A 23,847-nucleotide genomic window follows, 5' to 3' on the forward strand; every position below is an offset into this window, starting at 1 on the left:
TGCCATTCCATGCTTTCTCCATCTGGGCAGCCTAATTTAGAATGAAAAACAAAGCTTTTTGTTGCTGCTGCTGTTTTACAATTGGGAGTCAGAATCCTTGCTTATCCACTATGATGTTGTTTAGTCGCTTAGTTGTGTCCGACTCTTCGTGACCCCATGGACCAGAGCACACCAGGCACTTCTGTCTTCCACTGTCTCCCGCAGTTTGGTCAAACTCATGCTGGTAGCTTCAAGAACACTATCCAACCATCTCTTCCTCTGCCGTCCCCTTCTCCTTGTGCCCTCCATCTTTCCCAACATCAGTGTCTTCTCCAGGGAGTCTTCTCTTCTCATGAGGTGGCCAAAGTTTTGGAGCCTCAGCTTCAGGATCTGTCCTTCCAGTGAGCACTCAGGGCTGATTTCCTTCAGAATGGATAGGTTTGATCTTCTTGCAGTCCATGGGACTCTCAAGAGTCTCCTCCAGCACCATAATTCAAAACTTATCCACTATAGAGGTCTACCATTTGGTCATGGTTTATGTTCTGCTCAATCCTGCTCTACACTATCCAGTGCTGGCTTCATTCTTGGCCTTTCCCAGCATTGTAAACAAACAACAACTCTCCCTGGGTGGTTTCTTTAAGTAACCCTCCCCGCACCCCATAAACCCTGTCTTCAGGGGGCTCTATTGTTTATCCACCTATCATGAGCTCCTAGCTATGGGTCTATTGTGGTGCTGCTGCTCCTTTCCACAGATGCTTTGTTGTCTTGCTTGGTATCTGGCCCTTTTTTATTTTTGCTCTCTTCTGTTTCTGAGCAGAAGAATCACACAAAGTGATGATGGAAGAGAGACCCCATGTGTACTTACAGCAAAAGTCTTGCCCGAGGCTTACAGCCTATATAGTTAGGTACTGCACTAGGTTCTTTGTCATACTGCTCAAGGTTTCCATGCGATCAGGATGCAAACTGTGTTTGATACACCTCTGCCTTCATAGCCCCAGGACACTAGTGGATGGAAGCAGCTACCTCGATTCACAAAACCAATGTCCTATCACAGTGGTCTCATTGTGGCAAAGTTCCCTCGTAGTTCTTCCATAGTTGTGTGATCTCATAAATGCACTCTTTTTAGTGAAACTGAGAACACCTGGGGGAAATGGAACATTAATTCTCAGTAATTAAATCACACAGGAGCATATTTATTAGACAAATTGTAGGCAAATACAGCCTTTTGGTGACGCTTCATTCCAAATCTGATTATATCCACCCACACTTATCTGAATGTTTTGTTGGCCGTATTCCTATAACTGTTTAGAAGATATTGAAATTGGACAAATTTTAATGAGTTGACTCATCAAAAGCTCATGGCATAATTGTATCTTGTGTCTGGTCCTGAATTTTAAGATCTCGGCAACTGGGATATTGGAAATCAGATGCAAACACCTTTTTATTGCCGTGAAGAATATGTTTCTGCCTTTGGGGGAAGAGATGGAACAAAAAACGAAAGCCTGTGGTTTCTGACGCAAATAAGAAATAGACAACATTCTCATCTTAAAGTTACAAAAAGTACACTTTCAAATGAATTATTTCAGGAGAAGTCACTTGCAATTATGTTTGAGTGCTGTGCTGGTTTCTTTTTAATGCTAAAAAAAATGATGATTTCTGGCAGTGGGTAATTGTTGATGAATGGATAAAAAGTGATAGAATTACAGGTTTGGTGACAGCTGATGGTGGTGTAGACTTGGCATCCTTTTATTATCCACAGGTGTTCTGTTTCTGAGCCTTAGGATGCTCTGTTTTTACTATAATTGTTCCACAAGACTGTCTACACTTAACCCCATCTCCATTGTGCACAGATTCCACAGTGTAGAGGATTCTTCCAGAACTTGAGATATGTATTAGATAGCAACACCCATGTTTCCTATAGCGCCTTATTGCTGCTGTTAGGGAAAGGGTGGCTAACCTATGGTCCTCCAGTGTGATCCTGCAAGTTGATGGTTTTGCCAGGGATCACCCTTCGGCAAAGATTGGGGGCAGACTATCTTGGTTTTGCACAATCATTTCTCCATCCCCTCATTGGAAGGAGAAGTGAGCCCCTGAGATCTTGCATTGATACAACACAGCTCTTCCCTGGTCCTACAGTATCAAAGCCAGAAAATTCAAATAGTCACAGCATTTCTCTGCTTGGTAGTTCTCTAATTCCCGGGGAGGGAGGAATCCAATGTCTGAACAAAGTGTTAATAATACAATACCTTTCTGTGACTTGAGCTGCACTGCATAATTCTTCCTCCTGGATTCAAGTTATAATTAAGCACAGTATAATTGAGGCTGGCAATTTAATGCTGAAAACAGTGGGCTGCTTCTGATACTTGGTACAGCTATACTTGGTAAAAGAGTGGAACTGCAGCCACCCACCTTGCCCAATGTGAGTGCTCTAGGCCCACCAAAAATCCAAGCATGGGTGAGAAAAACCTAATATGTGCAGTCTAGGCATGAAGTGTGCAGCAGACTTAAGAACACACATTTAAAAGGTTCTGTTGTTAAGATGGAATGGAATAAATTTGGATGACAGTCCACACTGACTGTGTTTGGAAGCAGTGCCAAGCCATAGTTTAAACAGTGTGCACAAACTTGCCCTTCCCCACCATGCCTACTTTCACCTCTGTGGTCACAGGGAGGGGACTGGAAACATCAGTTTCCTGTCTTTTTATATTACGCTAGAACTGGGATGAACTGCAGTTAGTTTTCACTATGGTTTGTCTGAACAAACCAGGATCGAAAACTGCAGTTTGAAGTTGGCTTCTTTGGAAAACCGTAGTTAAAACCATTCACACTTTTGTCCCTGCTTCGGCATAGTGTTCATTTGAGGTTAGTTGAAAACAGAAGCAAATGCTTCCCATTGCCTCATGGTGACACTAAGGGAAGGAGAAGAGAGAGGGGAGTCCCCAAATTTCAGACTCACTCATGTAGCACTAAAACTGTCATTTTAATGTGTAGCTAATATGCCATGAGTGTGGAATCCCAGACCTTTCCCCCATTTTTGTAGCATTCTACTCTTGCACCCTCATGCTGCTTTCCAATATTTGTTTTTAAGCGTGGTCCTGAAAACCATATGCATATATGCATTCTTGGTTGTGATACAGCCCCTCCCAAAAGATGCCTGAACATAATTTCCACCCCAAACTTCGTTTTTTATGAAAATACAGGTTCCAGTGAGTGGAGTGTGCAAATGCTACTGAATTGGAGGAGGGGTTTGCATTGGTCTGAGGCTGATGCTATCTCTGTGTTCTGTTGCCGAAAGTCTTGCATGCCCATATATATTTTTTACACAAGAAGATGCATGTATGCCTTTAAACTTTCCTGAGATTGACTCAGCTGGAGGGTCTGCCTCAGTTCTGAGCTAATTTAGCTTTCCCATGTGTAGCAATTCCTTTCTGTCAAAAAAGTGCAGTTTCTTCACAAAGTGCCGACTCAGCAGAGCAAGGTTAACTTCACGAAAGGAAACAGTTTTTTTTTAAATTTTAGGAGTTTGCCACGGAGAAAGCCCAAATTGCTTGAAAAATCTTTCATAGAGTAGGAAACAACAATGTTAGAAGCTGGATAGCGAGTTTTCAAAATCCAGCAATTGCTTTACTGGGGTGGGGCGAACTAGATGATTAGCCAAGGGCAAGAAAAAAGATGCCCAGCGGCGTTTTCAAGTCTAGCAAATTTATGATGACAAGAGCTTATTTTCATAGATACTGGAGGTAAAAGAGTGACAGCGAGGTACAGTAGAAGAGGGGGGGGATCTGTTTTATAGTGCAGGATTAAAGGCTGCTTCATATATTACACTGGTAGTAAACCTGGATTTTCTGTTTGAAAGAGACTTATAGCAAATCCTTGTGCTTTCATGAGTGCGCCTAAATACTACATTTGCAAGCACATGTTGATTGCATTCACGTGTACACATAAGGACAGAATTTGTGAAATGATGCTTGTGAAGCTGTCCCACTAGAGATTGCTTTGCTTACAAGACTCACCTCCTGTTCAGGTGGTTTTGTAGCACAGGGCTTCAGAAGGGGAGCTTAACAGTACCGGAATCTCTTGATTGGTGCCTTAAGGCTGTTGTTGGGTGGAAATAAGCTGAGAAACGGTGTCCCATGGCACCCTTGTAAAATGAAGTATTCCCCCAGCTCAGAGACCATGGCTGAAGACTACCAAAAGTCTTGTGGTCACAATTTTTTTTCAAGGAAAATGCAAACTCCAGGTGGGGGTGGTTATAAAGTTGATCACTGATGGAAAATCAGTGTGGGGGGAGGACTGTGCAAAAGCAGCACACTGGAAAATGGCTAATTACTAGGGATAGGGTGAAAAATTGAATCGAGGGGTGCTCAATAATGCTAGTACCCTGCTCAAAATTCCCATGAACAGAATCTGAGGCAGGCACAGCCCACCTTGAGCAGGCTCTCTGACTACAGATTCTCTCACCACACCTTTCTCACCAGCTTTTGTTTCTCTTGTGTCCTTGTAGGTTCATCGGTGACACAGCTGCTTGCCCGTGATCTAGACAATGACCCTCTTGTGTTTGGAGTTGTTGGAGAGGAAGCAAGCCGATTCTTTGCTGTGGAAAGCATGACTGGAGTTGTGTGGCTTAGGCAACCGTTAGATAGAGAGGTAACGAGTGCTGTTTAGCACTAAATATTACTGTGTATCAAGACTGCAGCATGTTTGTATTCAGTGATGTAAAGGGAGAATATATGTGATACACACATACACACACAAACAAACATGTCTTCAGAGGTCTTCTAAACATCAGATAGTTTTTTATTTCCTTGAAATCTGATGGGAGGGCATTCCACAGGGCGGTCGCCACTGCCAAGGAGGCCATCTGCTTGGTTCCCTGTAACCTCACATGTCACAGTGAGGGAACCGCCAGAAGACCCTCAGAGGTGGATCTCAGTGTCTGGACTGAGTGATGGGGGTGAACATGCTCCTTCAGGTATACTGGGCCAAAGCCGTTTAGGGCTTTAAAGGTCAGCACCAACAATTTGAATTGTGCTCACCAGTCTTCCTGAGAAGGATGCAGGAATGAGTTAGGGAAAGAACCTAAGAGAAAGGAGGGAAATTCAGAAATCGGATATGCACAAACTGCCTCCTTGCCCACTTGCAATTGGCCAAGCGGGTGGATCCATTTTCAAGGCAGGAAGCTCTTCCCTGTTGGATCCTGGCAGGTGGGCAGGAGCGCCGGGCTGCAATGGCATCCACCTGAGAGATGCTGGAACTGCGCTCCTGTGCGTTCTGGCTGGGGAAAAAAGACCTGATGGTATTGAAGTAGCAATACTAGGAAGTGTCGACATCCCAGGCCTTATATGTTGCTGCTGTTGGCTGTTTTTCTGCTCCATACAACCATTTCTGGAGGTCATGGCCTCAGGTTGCAAAGACGACCAGCACAGCAAAGCCATGTGAATCAGAGGCACAGATATGGCAGTCTTATACTGAGTTAAGGAGGGGAGAATTGGTCAGGGAGAGCATAATTGAGGTGGGTGCATGTTCAGGGTGCCTCCGTTCTGCATGCTGTCATTTGAGCTGGGGTACCTGCATATTTGAGCAACCTGGCCTTAAATATTTGCTCAGTCCTTAGAGGATTATTACTTAATTGCCTCTTTGCTGTTTCTTTCCTTATTTAATCGCCATGCCTCATGGTTGCCAACAGAGCAGAAGCTACATAATTTCTGTGCAGTATTTGAAAGAGGAAGTCAAGCCACTTCTAGGAAGGAATGCCATTGCTGCTCATTCTTAATATTTTAAAATGGCCCACCATGTACTCAAAAGCACCTTCAGGGAAAAATGGCAGTCCTTTTTTCAATGAAGGGTTCAGGTAGGTGGAATTAACAAATCATGCATATTAAGAAATAGCTGAAATAGCTAGGAGGAGAAAAAAAAAACTTCCCACATTGGAATAGTGCATTCCAAGTGTCTAACACACTTCACATACCTTTTTCTGGGAGATAATTATGCAGTCTATAGAAAATAGTTGAATAATTTGAGAGGGGCAGAATAGATTGCACAAATGAACGGGATCCCCAATACAACATAAATGGGGGGAGGGGAATGTGCTAGCTAGAAAAGCAAGGTGTATGCTGTAGGATAGAGTTTTGCCTGATGTCTACTCTGTCCGCTTGACTAATCTCTATCCTTGCCTGTCATTTTCATGTTCCACAACATTCTCCCTTTAGGTATCTTTCACCACTTTCACCCCTTCTTTGTTACACTGTGCAGAAGGGTGGGGAAAGAAAGGGGGGTGTGAGAGAGAAATAATGGAAGGAATGACAGTGTCTCTTCCCTGAGACAAATGGATGACGTCTTCTGTATCCTTGGCATTTGGCTTTCACAGGCTGGCTGCAGGCGTTGCCTTGAGGCAGAAGCTAAATTCCATGTAGGCCCTTCTCAGATCGCATTAGCAGAGTGTTCATGGGAGGACAGCACGTGTTTTGGTAAACTGTCCTAACCCCCCCCCAAAAAAATAAACAGTTATTGTGGCAAAAAAGAGGGGGGGGGTGCAGTTCTTGGCAGTGTAGATTCAATTACCGACTGACACAAAGCCTGAGTTAGAAATCTAGTAGTTCACATACAGTAATTCCAGACTCTTATTAAATTAATTCCATTCAATTGAGCTATTAGTCCTACATACTGTATAGGACAGTGTTTCCCAACCTTGGGCCTCCAGCTGTTTTTGAACTACAATTCCCATCATCCCTGACCACTGGTCTTGCTAGCTAGGGATGATGGGAGTTGTAGTCCAAAAACAGCTGGAGGCCCAAGGTTGGGAAACACTGGTATAGGACTAAGTTGAGTCAAGCCGCTGACTGTTGTTACAAGAATGAGCTGCAGGCTCATATACTTCTCCCTCATCTTACGTGAGCAGAGGGAATGAGAAGCTTTTTCTTATTTGGGGGAAACTGTGGTTTGCTGTTTTGTTAGAATGTGGTAAACCATGGTTTGTCACATATGAAACGTGAACATAAGAAGAGTCCTGCTGAATCAGACCAAAGCTCCCTCAAGTCCAACATTTTCTCACAATGACCAAAGAGATCCCAAGGAAGCCTGCATGTGGGGCATGAGGCACAAGTTCACAAAGTGGAAGCTTAGCTCTCCTTGTAGCAAAGGAGGGGCAAGAGGAGGTGGAATATGAGCCTAAGGGTCACATATTTTGTTCTTACAAACAAGCGTTTGTCATTACATCTGAATTCAGCCATTGGTTAAACTGAGGTATACTGAACCACTTGGTGAAATCGGAGAAATGCTAGCAAATTTTCTGGGTCATGTCATCCATTTGATACAACTTTGAGTAAATGGGGCACACTGAATGGGGCCAGGGAAACCCAATCAGGTGGATGGGGTATAATAATAATAATTCTTTTTCTTATTATTGTATGCTGGAACATTCCTGGATGAAACATGCATGCTCTTCTATTTCTTTTCCCGCAGCTCTCAGTGCAAACACTAATACTAATATGAACTGTTATATAAAAGATGGTGGGAAGAGTCTGCAGTTAAGAAAGTTGAGTCGCTCTCATCTGTGCACTCTCTGGTTTTCATTGATATCTTGTCCAACCCTTGGATTAGAATGCTTTGCTACCAGTGAAGTCTGCAAGTCAAGTTCCATCAAGACTTGCCTGCCATTAGGTCACTCCCTCCAACCCCCTCCATATCCTTGGAAGACTATATATGAGTATTGCAGTTTTGTAATGTTTTTTTTTTTTTTTTACAGTTATTCCCGGGGTGTTTCTTCAACTTTTTCCAGGTCGCAAAAGCATGTAATTATATTCGGCTCAAATCCAAAGCCTTCTATCAACAGATTACCATTGTGGCATCTCTAATTACATCTTTTTCTTCTCGTTCCAGACTAAGTCAGAATTCACAGTTGAATTTTCTGTCAGCGACAGCCAAGGGGTAAGTGTGACATTTGTTCCATGATATAAAATGGAGAGAAGCATAGAGCTGATTTCGATAGTGTGCTCTGTAGGGAGGAGATTAAAGCTGCCGCAGTCCCTCCCTGTTCCTGAAGGAGTCCTCCTTAGGGATATAGGAGCACTGTATGCTTGTAGCAAGGGAAGTACACGGCAATGTATGAAATGGTGTGGAAAAATACCCATCTGTTCCCTCATCTTTTTACATAAAAGTGTGTAAACTTCAGAGAACAGAATAACACTGGTATCTGAATAGACATTTGGGCTTGTTTATTTTTTGCGACATAGGAGTACACTTTTTTTCTCTCCACAGGAATGTTGTTTCCCAAATGTGTAAGTGTGAAGGAAGAACTGACAGATTTGAAGACCTCAGGGAGACCATTTTTGTGGCCAGTTCTGAAAAGGCTTGTTTTTTATTTTATTTTATTTTATTTATTACATTTGTATACTTCCCTTCATCCGAAGATCTCAGAGCTGTTCACAGCATAAAAATACAAAATAAAAACACAAAACACAAAATAAAAAACAAGCACAAAACAAGACAATAACCCACCCACAATGCTTGTAGAGAAGCAGCTAGAAAAATGGTTGTAACAGAAGCGTCTCATTATGCTACAGAAAATTGTAAATGTTCAGCGTTCTGGTAATATGTAAATAGTCAGATGTGAGACTTATATTCCTTCATTCGTGCTGTTCTGACTCGCAATTTTGACTATTCACTTGTTAAAGAGAGAGCTGTTTTCTGATAGCATAGCTACAGGAAAAGTGGATAAAGTATTTCCTTCCATCAGGGATATTTTCAATTAATGAAATAAGGAACACCTTTCAAAGCAAGCATTTTGGGTTTTCACAGTGCTTGGTCTAATCTTTGTTTTTGTTTTTGTTTTTAAAAGCATTATTGGCTGTTCATAATTTAGATTGGACTCATTGATCATGCATTTATCTTACTGTATTTAACTGCATATGATACTTTTGTTATTCTGTTGTTGTTTTACTTGAGTTCTTCAAATTAAATGGGGTAGAAACAAAGCTGCCTCCTTCAAATAGGGATACATGTGTGCAGCAAGCTCAGGAGCAGAGGGATACAAATAGTGGAAGATTGTCCAATTCCCCACCCCAAATTCACAACCCAAATCCTGAGTTCCTGCCCTCTGAGCTCAAACCATAGCCCTCTCCACAAAAATTACAGTGGTACCTCGGGTTACATACGCTTCAGGTTACAGACTCCGCTAACCCAGAAATAGTACTTCGGGTTAAGAACTTTGCTTCAGGATGAGAACAGAAATCGTGTTCCGGTGGCACGGCAACAGCAGGAGGCCCCATTAGCTAAAGTGGTGCTTTGGGTTAAGAACAGTTTCAGGTTAAGAATCATAGAATCATAGAGCTGGAAGAGACCACAAGGGCCATCGAGTCCAACCCCCTGCCAAGCAGGAAACACCATCAGAGCACTCCTGACATATGGTTGTCAAGCCTCTGCTTAAAGACCTCCAAAGAAGGAGACTCCACCACACTACCTGGCAGCAAATTCCACTGTCAAACAGCTCTTACTGTCAGGAAGTTCTTCCTAATGTTTAGGTGGAATCTTCTTTCTTGTAGTTTGGATCCATTGCTCCGTGTCCGCTTCTCTGGAGCAGCAGAAAACAACCTTTCTCCCTCCTCTATGTGACATCCTTTTATATATTTGAACGGACCTCCAGAACAAATTAAGTACTTAACCCGAGGTACCACTGTATTTCAGCCATAAAATATGGCCCATCTCAAATTGACCACTGAAAGGATCCTGAATTGAAGAAGAAATGGGCTTAGAACGAACACCCATTTCCCCATTGAAACCCAAATCCTCCTTCTCTGCAGTGAAGGGCTATAGGGTTTCCTTTATGGGTTCTAACTTGCTAATAACAGCAATATCTGAAAGGCCTTACAGTTCTGCATATCATATGACAATAGGGAAAAATGGCACCATTATGGATAACTAAAATCTGTTCTAATCATTTGGCTTGCAGGTGATCAAGGGGTCTGTGAATATCCAAGTGGGAGATGTGAACGACAATGCACCAAGGTTTCACAATCAGCCATATAGTGTCCGTATCCCTGAGGTAGGAACTTTATTTTCTCTTTTGCTTGGAAGAGCTTCCATTCCTAAGTGGGGGGGGGGGGACAGTTGTTCCAGTTGATTGGAATTGGGTTGTTTCTCCAGTTGCTCTGAAGTAAGGGTGGTTTCTTCTCTTCATGTCGGTAGAGAAAAGTGTGTTCAGTGTTGTGGGGACCATTCGTACATAAAAACCTTGTATTGCTTCTCTGTCATTACTCCATGTTCCTTTCAATGCCATCCGCTGCAATAGTTAGTAAGTATTTATGGCCATTGAGCAGTTCTGCAAACCTGGTGGTCTGGAAACCACCCTTCGTGTGTGGGTGCTGCTATTTTGGTTACATAAGTATCTGCAGAGATAGAGGGAATGATAACTTGCTTCTGAGAAATATAGTTTGATGAGTATTCTGAAACTTTTGTGTTAGATATCCCCTACCCCAACCCAATAACTATAGTTCACATGATTCCATAAAACATGGGAATAATTGTCAAACCAAAGTGTATAGGGAAAACATGCTTGAGATTCAGAGGGGGCAGATCTTAGTCTCAACACTGTTTTTGAAAGGATGGAAGCAAGATGGTGTATGTGTCAGTCATGTGGCACTTGGCTGGAAGAAGATTTCTGACAGGTTGCTGTTTGTGTTGGTGCAGATGAAAACTAGTAGATGTATTCCCCATAGAGTTCTCTCCGAACATGTTGCTGTGTGAGGGACAGTTGTCCCAAGGCTACCTTTGCAATCCTAAAAAGTGCTGCTGCCAAATAGGCTGCATCTATTCTTTTGTAAATGACTGAATATGTACCAAGCCAGTTCTATATGGTTTTCCCTTAATTCAGGGGCTATGTATATTCCTGGGAAACATCCCATTTTGAGAAAGAAAGTTGGGAGAGAGGCATTTCCCAGAGGAAATGGAAGTAAAAAAATATAGCCATAGGCAGGTTTGTTAGGGAGTGAGGAAAAACATGGTACCACAGGAATGTCACCAAGACCTGTCTACACAATGTTTTTCAGTGCATCTGCAGTCAGGTAGCAAGCAATTTTATACTGGATTCACTTCCCTTTTCAGATTTTTCCCTAGATCAGAAAAATCTAAATTTACAGTGGAAAAAGTGCAGGTTGCAAGTTGAACGGGAAGTATATAATGTGGCCAACACCCTAAATATTGAGATACCTCTAGCTTCAAATACATATTAAACTCCCATGTGGATAAGCCCTTAGTTTCTCGTTTCTGTGCATGCATATTCTGCACAATTAAGCATCTTTGCACAGTCCTCTGATGTTGATTTCTGCAACCCTTTCCTTGCTTGAGGTATTTTGAGCATTCTGCTTGCCATGCCCTTTAGTTAGTCTTTGCCTGGCCAGTAAATTTAAAAGTTTGGATTTGAAATTCTTCAGCAACCAATCACATTTGAATGAACAGTCATACCAATTAGTATCCACCCTCATTCAATGTATCTTTTTCATTTGTGGCTTGGTGTTCATTTTTGATCCATCCAGATGGCTTGGCTATTTTCTCTTTGAGTATCAAACTGAAAAAGCTTTTTATTTGGTATGTAAAAGTTTAGATGTAGGTGTTGAAACATGACATTGTGACATGGATCACTTCCCCAAGATGCATTTTTTATCCACAAAAAAGGAAAATTAAATATACTTATGAGAACTTGAAATAATAGAAAACTTTCTAAGCTATTTCCTGTTTCTATGAGATTCCTCAGTTTACAAGCTAATCACCATTTCTGATGGATTACGTTCACTCAGTGGCGTAGCGTGGGGGGTGCAGGGGGTGCCGGCCGCACCAGGCGCAACATCTGGGGTTAGGGCAAATCCACAGGTTAGGGGACGCAAATCCACGGGTTAGGGGACGCAAATCCATGGGTTAGGGGGCGCAAATTACTTGCCTTGCCCCGGGTGCTGACAACCCACGCTACGCCACTGCGTTCACTCATCATCATAGTACTCTTGTTTTTGTTACTGTTTTCTGTGCACAGAGCTTCCTCGCCTGAGTTTGTTCCTTCGGGAAGCTTTGGATATTTCATGGAAACACTTGGACAGGAGGTGGGGGTGGGCAAAGATCAAATCATTATGTAATGCATGAAGTGGCAGAGAGATGAGAACTCTTATCAAACATTGACAGCAAATTGCAAGTTACTTGTCCATCTTCTTTCCTTCCCCAGCCACCCTTCTCTGTGATTTCTGAAACTACACTAAATTTAAATGAGGTGTTTTTTTCTGTCGACCATGGGGTAAACTAGATTAAAAGAAGCAGTATTCTTGAACCCAACCAAACTTAATTAAGCAATTTTAGCAAAATGCCCAAATGAATAGATTCAATTTGAAACTGTTGCTTGTCACACTGATTCTCGCCAGGCAGTTCAAAAAGTCAATGATGCAATCAAATATTTGTAATAGAAGAATTACAAAGGTTAGAGTACTTTATCTCAGCTTATCTTTGAGAAATTCTTCAAGACTTACAAAAGATTATCCAGCACTAACTTTCTGCTGTCATAGCTGTCAACCGTCCCTTATTTGGCAGGAAACTCCCTTATCCCAGTGCCGTGTCCCGCTGCTGTCCCTTATTGATGATGTCCCTTAAATTTCCAGGGTTTCATGCTCGCCCTGTTCGGGAGGGAAGCAGCGGCTCGGGGTCCTCCGCCGCGCGAGAGAGCGCACGCGCACGAGCTGCCGCATCTCCGTCTCTCCCTTTTCCCCCTTGGGTGCGTCATGAGGAGACAGGTGGCAGCGGGCGGGCAGGCAGCCCCTCTCTTGCGAGACTTCCGCCTCGCTGCCAGGGGAAGCCGGAGGCGGCAGCGGCTGAGGAGGCGGCCTGAGGCGGCCGCCACGGCACAGCAACCGCCTCATGCCGGGCTTGTGGACGGTGTGGGCGAGAGTCTCTCTCCCTCCCCCCTCTCTCGGGCAGGGAAGGGGCAATGAAACTCCTCGTGCCAGGATGACGGCAGCCCTGACGTGCTGCTTAGCATACCCTCCAACCAGTGCAGCATCTTAATGTAGTGATTTCCTCCTCTGTATCCCTTTCATAACTCTATTTTTATAAATCATTTGTCCATCCATTTTTACTACAAGTTTTTTGTCAATCCTACCAGTGTATGTAACTATTTACAATATTTTTTCAACTAAATTATAAACTTTCCCCATTCTTTATTAAAGAGGTCCTCTTCCTGGTTTCTAATTCTGCCTGTAAGCTTTGCCATCTCGACATCATTCATCAGTTTTGTCTGCCACTCTTCTTTGTAGACCCTTAGGATCATCTAATCCAACCCCCTGCAAAACACAGTCAGTCGCAGCCAAAGCAGCATGGCTCCATCAGTGGTGGATTTCTGTATAAGCTAAGCAAAATCCCTTATTTTGGCTGCTGATCCCTTATTTTTGAGGCTGCTGGTCCCTTATTTTCAAATCTGTAAGTTGACAGCTATGTCTGCTGTACTGATACAGTTGAGAAGAATTCAAAAAGACACCTTGCTGGTGCATTTTGGATCTTTTAAATGTAACTGAGCTTTCACCTAAACTTTACAAACACATTAGAATGTAGAGACATTAAGGGCCAAACAAGGTGTGACATCAGGAGATCTTTGTGACTGGATCTCTCAAGGTTTTTATGGTAAATACAATCATGGGGCACTTAGATTATGGCTGGAACACCTCGAGAGGCAGGTTTTAATGCTCTCCCTGCTTCTTTCATGAACTAAACTGCCTCCATGCACCCCACCTGCTAAGTGCCCCACAGGAGAAAATTTGGCATGTGCTGTAGCCCCAAGATGAATTGCTCCCCTTGACTGCAATTTACCACTTTGAACTAAAGAGAAGAGGTCTGGTTATAGATGAAGTCTGATATGGCCTTGAATCAACTTTTTAATATATACTGTATATAAAAATCATTTTAATTATTTTCTTTCCCTGAATTCTAAGCCCATCAATCAGAGATAGGGCTACTTTCCACTTTCTCGCTAGATCTCCCTAGTTTAGTTTTTCTGGGTTGTAAACCATCTTGCAGTCTGATTTGGGCAGAATCTGTTTCTGCTGGGCTAAGCGTATGTATCTGTTGAGCGAGAGGGAGCGCTGAGGTAATTTAGAAGTACAAATTATTACATTATCAATGGTTCATTAATAAGCTCGCTACTTGGTATCCTGCTGAGATTAGACTTTGATCCTTTGCCCTACCTTTGCCAGATGTGTAAGGATCCTTCATTAGTCTGTGTGTGCTAAAATTGGCCAGGAGCTAGGTTCATCTGTTTTAGAATGACATAAATTATCTGAATCGTTCCTTTTAGACTGCCTTTGAGTCAGAAGCAGCACATATCTTCTCCTAACAGCTAGGTTTTATAGCAGCCTTGCTTTTGAAGTCTGTGGTTTGGACACAGAGAAAGGCGTGTAACCCTTATGCACTGATTCAAAACAGGTTTTCTTGCCAAACCTCAGTTTTTAAAAATGCTGTATTTTTGTATGAGCTCAGAATTTGGGGATCTTGAAAGGGGGGGGGCAAAAAATTTTGAAGTATAGATCTGTCCTTCTAAAAAACATTTATCTATGTCTAAAATGACTTACTGCCAAGTAATTTGTTTCTATTTAGGTGTGACCTTTCCTCTTTGCCTGCTAACTTTGCAATGCTAACATCCTTTAAATTATTCCCTTGGGAAAGGCGCCCACCTTCTCCATGCTGAGATGGTACATCTCCTCATTGCTGCCATCATTGCCCATTTGCTTGTACCTATCTCCTTGTGCCCAGTTCGCACACCTGTGCAGAGGGAGAGGGCAAGGCAAGTGGAGAGGGTTGGTTCATCTCCCCACTCTTGCCGCTGCTCATTTGTTCAGGGTTGGGCAGGTGAATAGGCGGAGACACCAAGGGAAGAAGCAGCAGGGTTAGGGATGCTCAGAGGTTGCTAGTGATCCCTCTGCTTGGGTGCGGATCCCAGCAAGACAATCAACAATGCAAACCCCGGATCCTGCATATCACAGTGTAGTTTCAAATATCTCACATGTGAGTAATGAATGCAAGTCAGTAAGTTCCTGTACACTAGTATCCCTTTCTTGGACAAACTGGGATGGGGGTAGATAACAGAGGCTGAGAGAACAGTGGTTTGCTGACACTCAGATCATAATAAGCTCCTTGCTTAATACTGAGTAGATGAGGGGATATTTGGAATGGGACCACCATATCCCCCCTCCCCATTGTAAACCCCATATTCATGGTGGCAGTTGTCTAGAGCAATATGCCAACATAATGCTTCACCCGCATTTCATCACCAGGCTTAAAACATTACGCTGTTCAAACTATGGAGCTATTCAGACATAATGTCAGACTACGTTTCGACATAGAATGGGAACCGAAAGTGCCTTCAAGCCTTTGAGGCCCTGTTTTATGGCCATGAACTCAAGGAGGTGCTTGAGGGTCCAGAGTGATATGGTAAAAGTTGGACAAATATTTGGGTGCACGGGCTTCCCTTTCAGGAGCAGTGGTACTCCTGACCAGTTTGTTTGTTTGTTAGTTTTTGCATAATTTTATTAATCTAGATTTTCAAGATAGTCTGCAAAAGAGAACCATGAAACAAATATAAAACAGTTCAAAAACATCAGAAACAAAAGCAATTATCGTAGCAACAGTAAAAATACAGAAACCAGTAGATACAAAATCTGAAGCCATTTCCCCTCCTATCTCTGTGGAAGGATTATGTGTCATAACATAGCTTCCTTTGAGGGGCATTTTTGGGAAAAGGAAATGTTGAGCCACTGTAATTCGTCATGGTGAGAATAAGCTGTGGGCTTGTGCCTTTTTTGGCTCTTGCATGGTGATTTCTGACTTCCAGTCCTGATTGGTTTCAGCCAAGCAAACTAATCCAAACAGATGGTTTACATTTGTCTGTGAACTAGGACTGCAAAGCATCTTGCCAGCATGAAAGGACGAAGGGAGGGAAGCACACACCCAAAGGCCCCACCCCCAACTCTGCCTCATTGTCCCAGAGGACAATACTCCATACTCAAAAGAAAATGGTCTTCCAACAGGCAGTTTATACAACCCAAACATGGGTCATGGCCAGTCCAAGGCAAGTCAGTTTCCCTTGCCCCTTTAATGATGAGAGAGAGAGAGAAACAGAAACAGACAGACAGAAGGGGAAAGGAAGGGAAAGCAAAAAATAAATACCAGTAAATGAGAAACTGGGGTTCATAGGGAATGGGGTGGGGCAGGAGAGAGAGAATCAGAAATGCACATTCATTTATGGTAAAAAATGAAAAAATGGGTCCCCTTTTCAGGTTGCTGGTCACATTAGATTGTGTGTATGAAAAGAATGAAAACAACTTCTTAGAGTGAAAGAGTTTAGCAAACCTATATCTGGCGGAGCTTTTTCTAATACGGGAGAAAAGCCACTATCCAATAGTGCTGCCTTTTTCCTCTGCCCCCCAGCCCTCTCCTGCTTGCCTTTATAATACCAGACAACTAGGATAAGCAGTAGACAGGCTGAGGTGGGAACAGACAGCTGTATCGCAAAGATGCCTTTGCACAGACTACTAATTAGTAATATTTGTAGGCACTGAAAGCAGTTTTTTCTTTGTTTTGCTTTGACATGAATAATCCTCTCTGTTGCAGCACTTCAAGCAAAGGGGTAGAACGGTAGGGGAAGGCTATTCAAATTTAGTGCTGTTGTTTGGCAGCTGGAACATTGGGGAAAAAGATCAGCGTGAATAAGTGGAATGCAAAATAAACTTGCCTCCTAAAATACTGATTTAGAATATGCATAACACTGCTTTATCAAGTGAGCTTGTTTGGGGAATACAAATTGTTTAGGACTGGGAGAGGCACTGCACTTTGTGAGAGAAGGAAGGGAGATTTTATGACCGGTACTTGGACAGTTGCATGATGGAGGAACTGGAAACACAGATTGTGTGTTTGGCATAGTCGGAGCAATAGTGTATGGCAATGTCAGGCATTCATCCTGAGAAACGCAAGTCAGATGAACAGAGTCAGACAAGCCAGACAAGATGGAATTGTGGTAGACTAGAAAAACAGTCCAAGCAGATCTGAGAGAACAATCGCATATAGTCAGAAGCCAGGTGCAAATAACAACTGGTGGGCCAGGTGTTGGGACTCAGACCCCAAATGAGTTTGAACTTGGGACCTAAAGGATATATATATCCATTAGGAATTCACCCTGATTCCATATATGAACACCCAACACCCAAGCAATAGTGGAAGCTAAAGAGAAACCAGCCAGGTCACCAAGGAAGTATGTTAACCCTAATAGGTTAGAGCTGATAATGTTCCGCTCCATGAACCTTATCAAAATTTTCAGTAACCATTTGCCTGTCATCCTGAAGTATTACATCATCCATGCATTCTAACAGAATTATTAAAAGATCTGTTGGTAGCTCATAATGAGAAATTGTTTTAATTTCATTCATTATCAGCCCCACCCCACCCTATTTCTGATTTTGGGGAGGCACAAATATAGAAATGCACAATGAAATGTGCATCACATCCCCCAACATTTATCCCTTTTGTTAGCATAAATTCAACTTAATCTCCCTGCTGTTAAGTACCGCCTAAACATTAATTTGATAAAGAATTCCTTAAGGTCTATGCAAACGGTGTTTCCATATCCATATCCATATTTGGAATTATTTCAGTTTCTTAGTAGCATGCAGGTGAGCAAGCAAGAAGTGTGGCCGATTAGGCAGCCCAAGCAAGCTGCTTAAAGGAGGGTGAGGGGTACTTTGGACAGCTCTCTGAAACGGCAGTGGAGTAAGGCAAACTGTGAGGGAAATGGGTTGGTTTGGGGTGAGTGGTGAGGTAAGTGGGTGGGATGAGAGAGGTATAAAGCGAGGGGTGGGGTGTCAATGAAGGAGGGGTTGGCCAGGTGTGTGGGGAGGGGGCTTGGCAAAGAGGGGATCAGCCAGGAGGGGTTGGTGATTGGAGAGAGCAATGGTGGCTGTGCCTAGTAATGAATAAAAATGATGTTAAGTGTCCTTTTAGCATCTATATTGAGATTTGCAGAGGGATAACTATGCTACTTTCTTTCAGCAAAGACAACAAAGAGTTTTATGGCACCATAAAGACTAAGGGCTCTTGCCAAACTGGTCTTTTAATGTGTATTCAGGATGATTTGTGCTCTTGATGCTTATATGCTTTTATTAAGTATATTCAAATAGTAGCAATTAATTGATTAGCAGGCAGATGATGCTCAGTTTTTTTATTTTTTAAAATTGGTTAGCAATCCTGACAAAATATACTGTCTGGGGGAGGGCAAAGGAGGGGTTGTTTAGTAATACTTATGCACATAAAATCACATTAGACCATATATTGTGCTGAATCACTTCCCTAGTCATGAGTCCTATTGAATCATTGCACGGGAGTCTTTTGCCTTTATTTGTTTTTGTGCTCTGCTGTGAGTTCCATGACAAATTAAGACCTGCCTTGTCTTAATTGCACATTGGCTACTAGTGTGAAATAGCAAAGCGGAAGAGTGTGTGTGTGTGTGTGCGTGCGTGCACGTGTATTTGTAGTAAGAGGATCTCTGTCCTTCACATAATCCTGCTCTACAAATAATTATGTGTTTTCCCTCCCGTGCAGCTCACTTGTCGAACTCTTAACGAGGCAGCGCCGATCCTTTCAAGTCTGTAAAGAAAGGGGGAATCCTACTAGAATTGGTAACTTAATTCACCAAGCTGGCCTCGACAGACCTCATTAAGTTCCCGTGTATTCATTTCAGGCTAATGGCTGTCATGCTGGCTGCTGTTTGATTTTCTGTAATGGACTTTTATGGCTTTCCAATTTGCTACAACGTGTTTGCCTGTGTCTGTGCCCCACAGGGCAGCTCCAGTGTGTTAGTCAGGCACCTGTGCACTAGCCATCCTGACCTTGAGGGTTTATCCTTCTGCTGTTGCTTTTCCTCTGTAGCCTTTCTTCTTCGTATAATCCCCTCTCTCAGCACTTTCTCACTTTAGTATTCCCCATCCGGCGGTTTTCAAATTGCAAGGGACATAATCCAGCGATCTTCCTCTGTTCCTACATGCCTTTTGAAATGGATGAGTAATTTTTTAAAAAAAATAATAATAATCCCCAAAGCCCTTCTTTACGCATGTGCGTGAGCATGTATGCGTGTTCCAGCATGCTTGTTTTTCATTCATGATTGTATTACTAGGTACTATTAGTTCTGGTATCCGTTAAGCCAGTTGTCCTTCTTTGCCCCCTTTCATTTTATTTAACTTTGAAATGGTGCGCTATAGTGCAGCACGAAGTAAACTTGCCAAAGCCAAAACATCTTCCATTTGGTTGGCCTGTCTCTATGGTGCTTTAGCCATTCACACTGGCTGACTAGGTGAAGAACACATGAAGAGTGCATTCTTTTAAGTGATGCTATAGGCAGCTCCTGCCAACCTAGCAGTTTGAAAGCATGAAGTGCAAATAGATAAATAAGTACCGCTCCGGCGGTAAGGTAAAATGGTGTTTCCGTGTGCTGCTCTGGTTTGCCAGAAGCGGCTTAGTCATGCTGGCGACATGACCTGGAAGCTGTACGCCGGCTCCCTCGGCCAATTAAGTGAGATGAGCGCTGCAACCCCAGAGTCGTCCGCGACTGGACCTAACGGTCAGGGGTCCTTTTACCTTTTATAGGCAGCTCCACTCTTGTTTTTAGACATTTTTCATTTCTTTTAGTAGCTGTAGGTTCTGTATCCTCTGTTTTTTTGTTATAGCTACCTTTATATGAGTGTGTGTGTTCATTTTCATTAATAAATGTTACATATGGTGACATCTTCATTAGTGTCTTTTTATCAGGCTTTTGAATCAAGAATACCACCACAGACACTTCTGAAATAGCAACCTCCTCCCCACCCCCCAAAAGTACCTGTAGCTTGACAGGATATATTAATTTATACCAGGGTTCTGTTTTCAAGAGGCTTCCACTTCATCTATAACCATTCCCATATTGATTTCCCGAGAACAGGCTAATAAATCATCACTAAGCTCTCCTGGTTTGTGGATTTAGTTGGATGAACTGCTAGCAACTCTAGATTTTCTGGGGGCGTGGATTTTCTCATCCTCATGAAATGCTTTTGGTAGCTATGATTTCTTGATCCAGTCATCTCCAAAAGAGGCTGCATTAACTTCCTAGTGGTTAATAATAATAATAATAATAATAATAATAATAATAATGTCTTAAGATTCTTAGACCAGTTTTATTAGGTCAGAACAGTGGTCTGTCTGGCACTGCATCTTTTCTCTATCATGGGTCAGATAAAAATGATTTAGCAACGGTTTCAAGTGTTGTTAATGGAGAACTCTCTTTCCAGCCATTAATTTCTTGTTTCAATGTTTATTAAAGAACTAGCAGCATTGTCCAGCAACTCTTGTCTGTTTTAGCATCTTAAAATAAGTGTTAGACCAAAACTGGGATAAAGGTTTTATGTGTTGTATCTATGATAGCATCTTCAAAAAAGATGAACTTCTCAAACGGTGAATCCTTAAGAGGGCTGCTCGGATGGAAAGGCCCAGCAATAGATGAATCTCTTTGCTTTCCAAGCAAATGGTTCTTCAGGAACACAGTAGCATAGGAAGCTGCTATATACCAGGTCAGACCATTGTCCATCTGGCTCAGTTGTGTGAACACTGACTGGCAGGGGCTGTCCAGTGTTTCAGGCAGGAGTCTCTCCTAGGCAGGATATAATTGGGATTGAACTTGGAGCTCTTCCAGATGCAAGGCAGATGCTCCAGCACTGAGCTGCAGTACCTCCCCAAAGAGGGAGTTCTTGGACTAGCAATGTGGGAATTAAACTAGCTTCCCCAAGTCTCCTGAAGACCCCAGGGGAGATAGAGATGAGAGGATCTAGAAGAGAATTGGACAGGACCCTTTTAAGTTTCGGGGAGGGGGTCTTCCTAAGAGAAGTGAGAGAGGGAGGAATTCTTAAGGGAATTGAAGGTGATATTGCAGCCATTGTTTGTTGTGGTATGGAAACTGGTTTTGTGGTCTGTGTTTTTTTGTCACAGGGCTCATCCAGACTTTCACTTGACCTGCACCTTTGCCCTGGGGAAAACAGATCTTTATTGCTGAATTGGAGCAAATGTCAATTGAGTTTTTTTGCGGATTGACATTTGCTGTGATTCAGCTCCAAAGAGTGGGTTTTCCTGGGGAAGAAAGTGGTGGAGCAAATGGAAAACTGCTCGGACCCGTGCTTTCTAGGCACGGGATGAATGGAAGTGTGGGCGAGCCTTCAGTGTTGCAGGTTTTAATTGTGTGTGTGCTTTATATCATGGTTAAAAGCATGCAGAACTGTGAGTAGAGGCAGTCATGGGACAAGTACCGAATCCATACCACACACTAAAATGCATTGCTTCTGCCTTCTAGGATCTACTTGGATGCACCTATCTACCTTCAACTTTCTGAAACAGAGATCTGTCTCCAAATTGAGTTAATTATCTGCATATCATCTCTTTTTATATAGCCTACTTCACAGCCTAAATCAGAACTTTCCAAACTTTTCTTGTTGGTGACACACTTTTTAGATATGCATCATTTTGTGATGCAGTAATTCAGTTTTACTAGCAAACTGGAAAGTTAAACGAACCCCTTTCCCCATCCCTAGGAGGAGCACTGGGAGCATTCATGCGACACACACACACACTGCTGCCAACACACTAAAGGATCGTGACACACAGTTTGGAAAGCTCTGGCTTAAATGCTGGTCGTAATCTATGACAGAGCTGGAAGACAGGAGGAGCTTCTACTTGCTAAGGGAAATAGAAGTATAGTCACATAACACATGGAAAGGTCAAGGTCTTTGGCCAGGCAGCAGTCTATTTTTTCAATGCTCTGTTGTACCCCCAACTCTTCCTAGATTACCTGCATGTGTTAGTTATCAGGAACACGGAAATGATTTGGTATCTCACCATTACAGCTATTCACTTCTGTAACACCACAATACCTATTTGCAGTGAAATTTCACAAGCTTGTGGTCGTAAATTTTCCTTGTTAATAGCCTTAGGCTACAGAAGTAGCATTTCTCCCTACACCCCCCTCCCCAACTGCAAGCCCTTATTTATTTTGCCTTGCTCCATATCACCGCCCTCTCCCCCAGCCCCCCCTTTCCATCACAGTGGTTGCAGATTACATTGATCTTGATATGGGAATAGGCTGGCTGAGAAAGTGTTAAAGAGCCCATATTGTAATTAAAATTATTATTTTGTTTTAATGGTGATAATGTTCATAATTACATCAGTTTCCCAGCTGATCAAGCTCTGGGAGTCTTTGGAGGCCAATATAATTCTATCGCAGGGGCCTGATGTAATGAATATGAAGCAGTTGGAACAAGTGGCAACACTTTGTCCTGCGTATTAGAGTCAGCAACATACTGTAGGTTACTTCTTCCTTTCCTCCTCCACTTTAAATAAAGATCTTGTAGATTGAAAAAGCTGATAATAGCTTTGGCAGGAAAGATTTCTTCCTAATGTGGTGCTGTCAGTCTGAATGCTGCCTGTGCTCCTTTCTCTTTGTATTTCTTCAAGAGCGCTTATGTATATTGTTGTACGTGTTAGATCTTCACAAACAGTTACAACAATCAGTTGATTTCAGAAACCTTTTTCTGGCACATGAGGCCACCTCTTCTATTATGCAGTGGTGAACCCTGGTTTGTCATTGAGCAACTAGTCACTGTTCCTTGACAGGTGTACCTGTGTGGCACACACATTTGAAAACGCATGCTTCTGGCATCCATTCTTAAAATATTGGTAAACATGTAAAAAAAAAGTAAACAGTGAACCAGCTGATAGAATATTCACAACGGGATCATTATTTTCTCTTACGTATTTGGCATGCAAAAAGTACTTGTTAAACTTTTAAAGAAATTCTCTCGTATTCATACCATCAGCTGCAAATATTCATGTTCAGATTCTTTGCAACAGCTGACTCCTCATACTATGCTTTGTATTCTAAAAGCAAAGCCGCAAAGACAGTGCATATGCCTGGAGTTAAAAATGTAAAATGTTTTATTTTGCATGCAATCACTCATGCCTGAAAAATTGTCATTTGCTTGCTGCAAATGTTTATGCAGATAAAACTCCCATCACACCACAGTCATTCATGAGAAGTGGACACTAACAGAGGGCACAATTAGGTATCATTAATTTTGCACGCAGGTTACCCAGGAGGTGAGGGGAGGTGATAATTCTGTGCTTCAGAGGTGAAGGAGCTGATTCTCCATTACCCGTACCGATACATGGTAAATTCTATCATTAAAGAGAGAAAAAGGGGGGGAAGGTTGTGAAATCGTCTTTCCCCATATGTACCCTCTAGACTGCTTCTACCTGCAGAACTGGCAGTGCATAACAGGTGTCACATAAATACCTGTTCCATAATTGTAAGAAATTGATTTTTGTGTGTGTGGCAGCACCTACACTTTGGAACTCCTTCCCTATTTACATCAAGCAGGTGACTTACTGTACTCTTTTCGGTGCCTGCTTAAAACATTTTTCTTTAGGCCAGCCTACCCAGACTGTTGTCATGATTTAATCATTATTTTTTTACTGTTAATTTTAAAGACCTTCAACTGTTTTAACTGTTTTTATTGGTATTTTAATATTTCTTGCAAACCACTTATTATAAATTCCGTTTTTAACAAAATACATAAACAAATCATTCTTGCTGTATTTCAAAAGCTCAAGGTAAGTTTAAGTTCTCCAGGAGAACAATCTCTAAGCCCTGGCTGGACAGCAGTTAAACATGACAAAGTGGCATAGTCACTGACACACCTACAGCCCTGTTGCTTATGCCAGCTGGAGCAGAAGGCATGGGGCAGGCAAAAGCTGTGCCAACCTGGAACTGGCATGGTGTTGGGACGC

General features: G+C 42.5%; 1 protein-coding gene across 1 annotated transcript in view; it reads left to right on the forward strand.

Moving 5' to 3' along the window:
- CDH23 (cadherin related 23) overlaps window positions 1-23,847 on the forward strand; it is a 375,943-nt gene that overhangs the window by 56,081 nt on the left and 296,015 nt on the right. The window contains exons 3-5 of the mRNA XM_077930519.1: window positions 4,484-4,626; window positions 7,858-7,905; window positions 9,926-10,018. Of these exons, the coding sequence (XP_077786645.1) occupies window positions 4,484-4,626; window positions 7,858-7,905; window positions 9,926-10,018 (284 nt within the window). The remainder of the gene's footprint in view (window positions 1-4,483; window positions 4,627-7,857; window positions 7,906-9,925; window positions 10,019-23,847) is intronic.

The sequence above is a fragment of the Podarcis muralis genome, chromosome 6, assembly GCF_964188315.1.
Source record: "Podarcis muralis chromosome 6, rPodMur119.hap1.1, whole genome shotgun sequence".
Taxonomy (NCBI): domain Eukaryota; kingdom Metazoa; phylum Chordata; class Lepidosauria; order Squamata; family Lacertidae; genus Podarcis; species Podarcis muralis.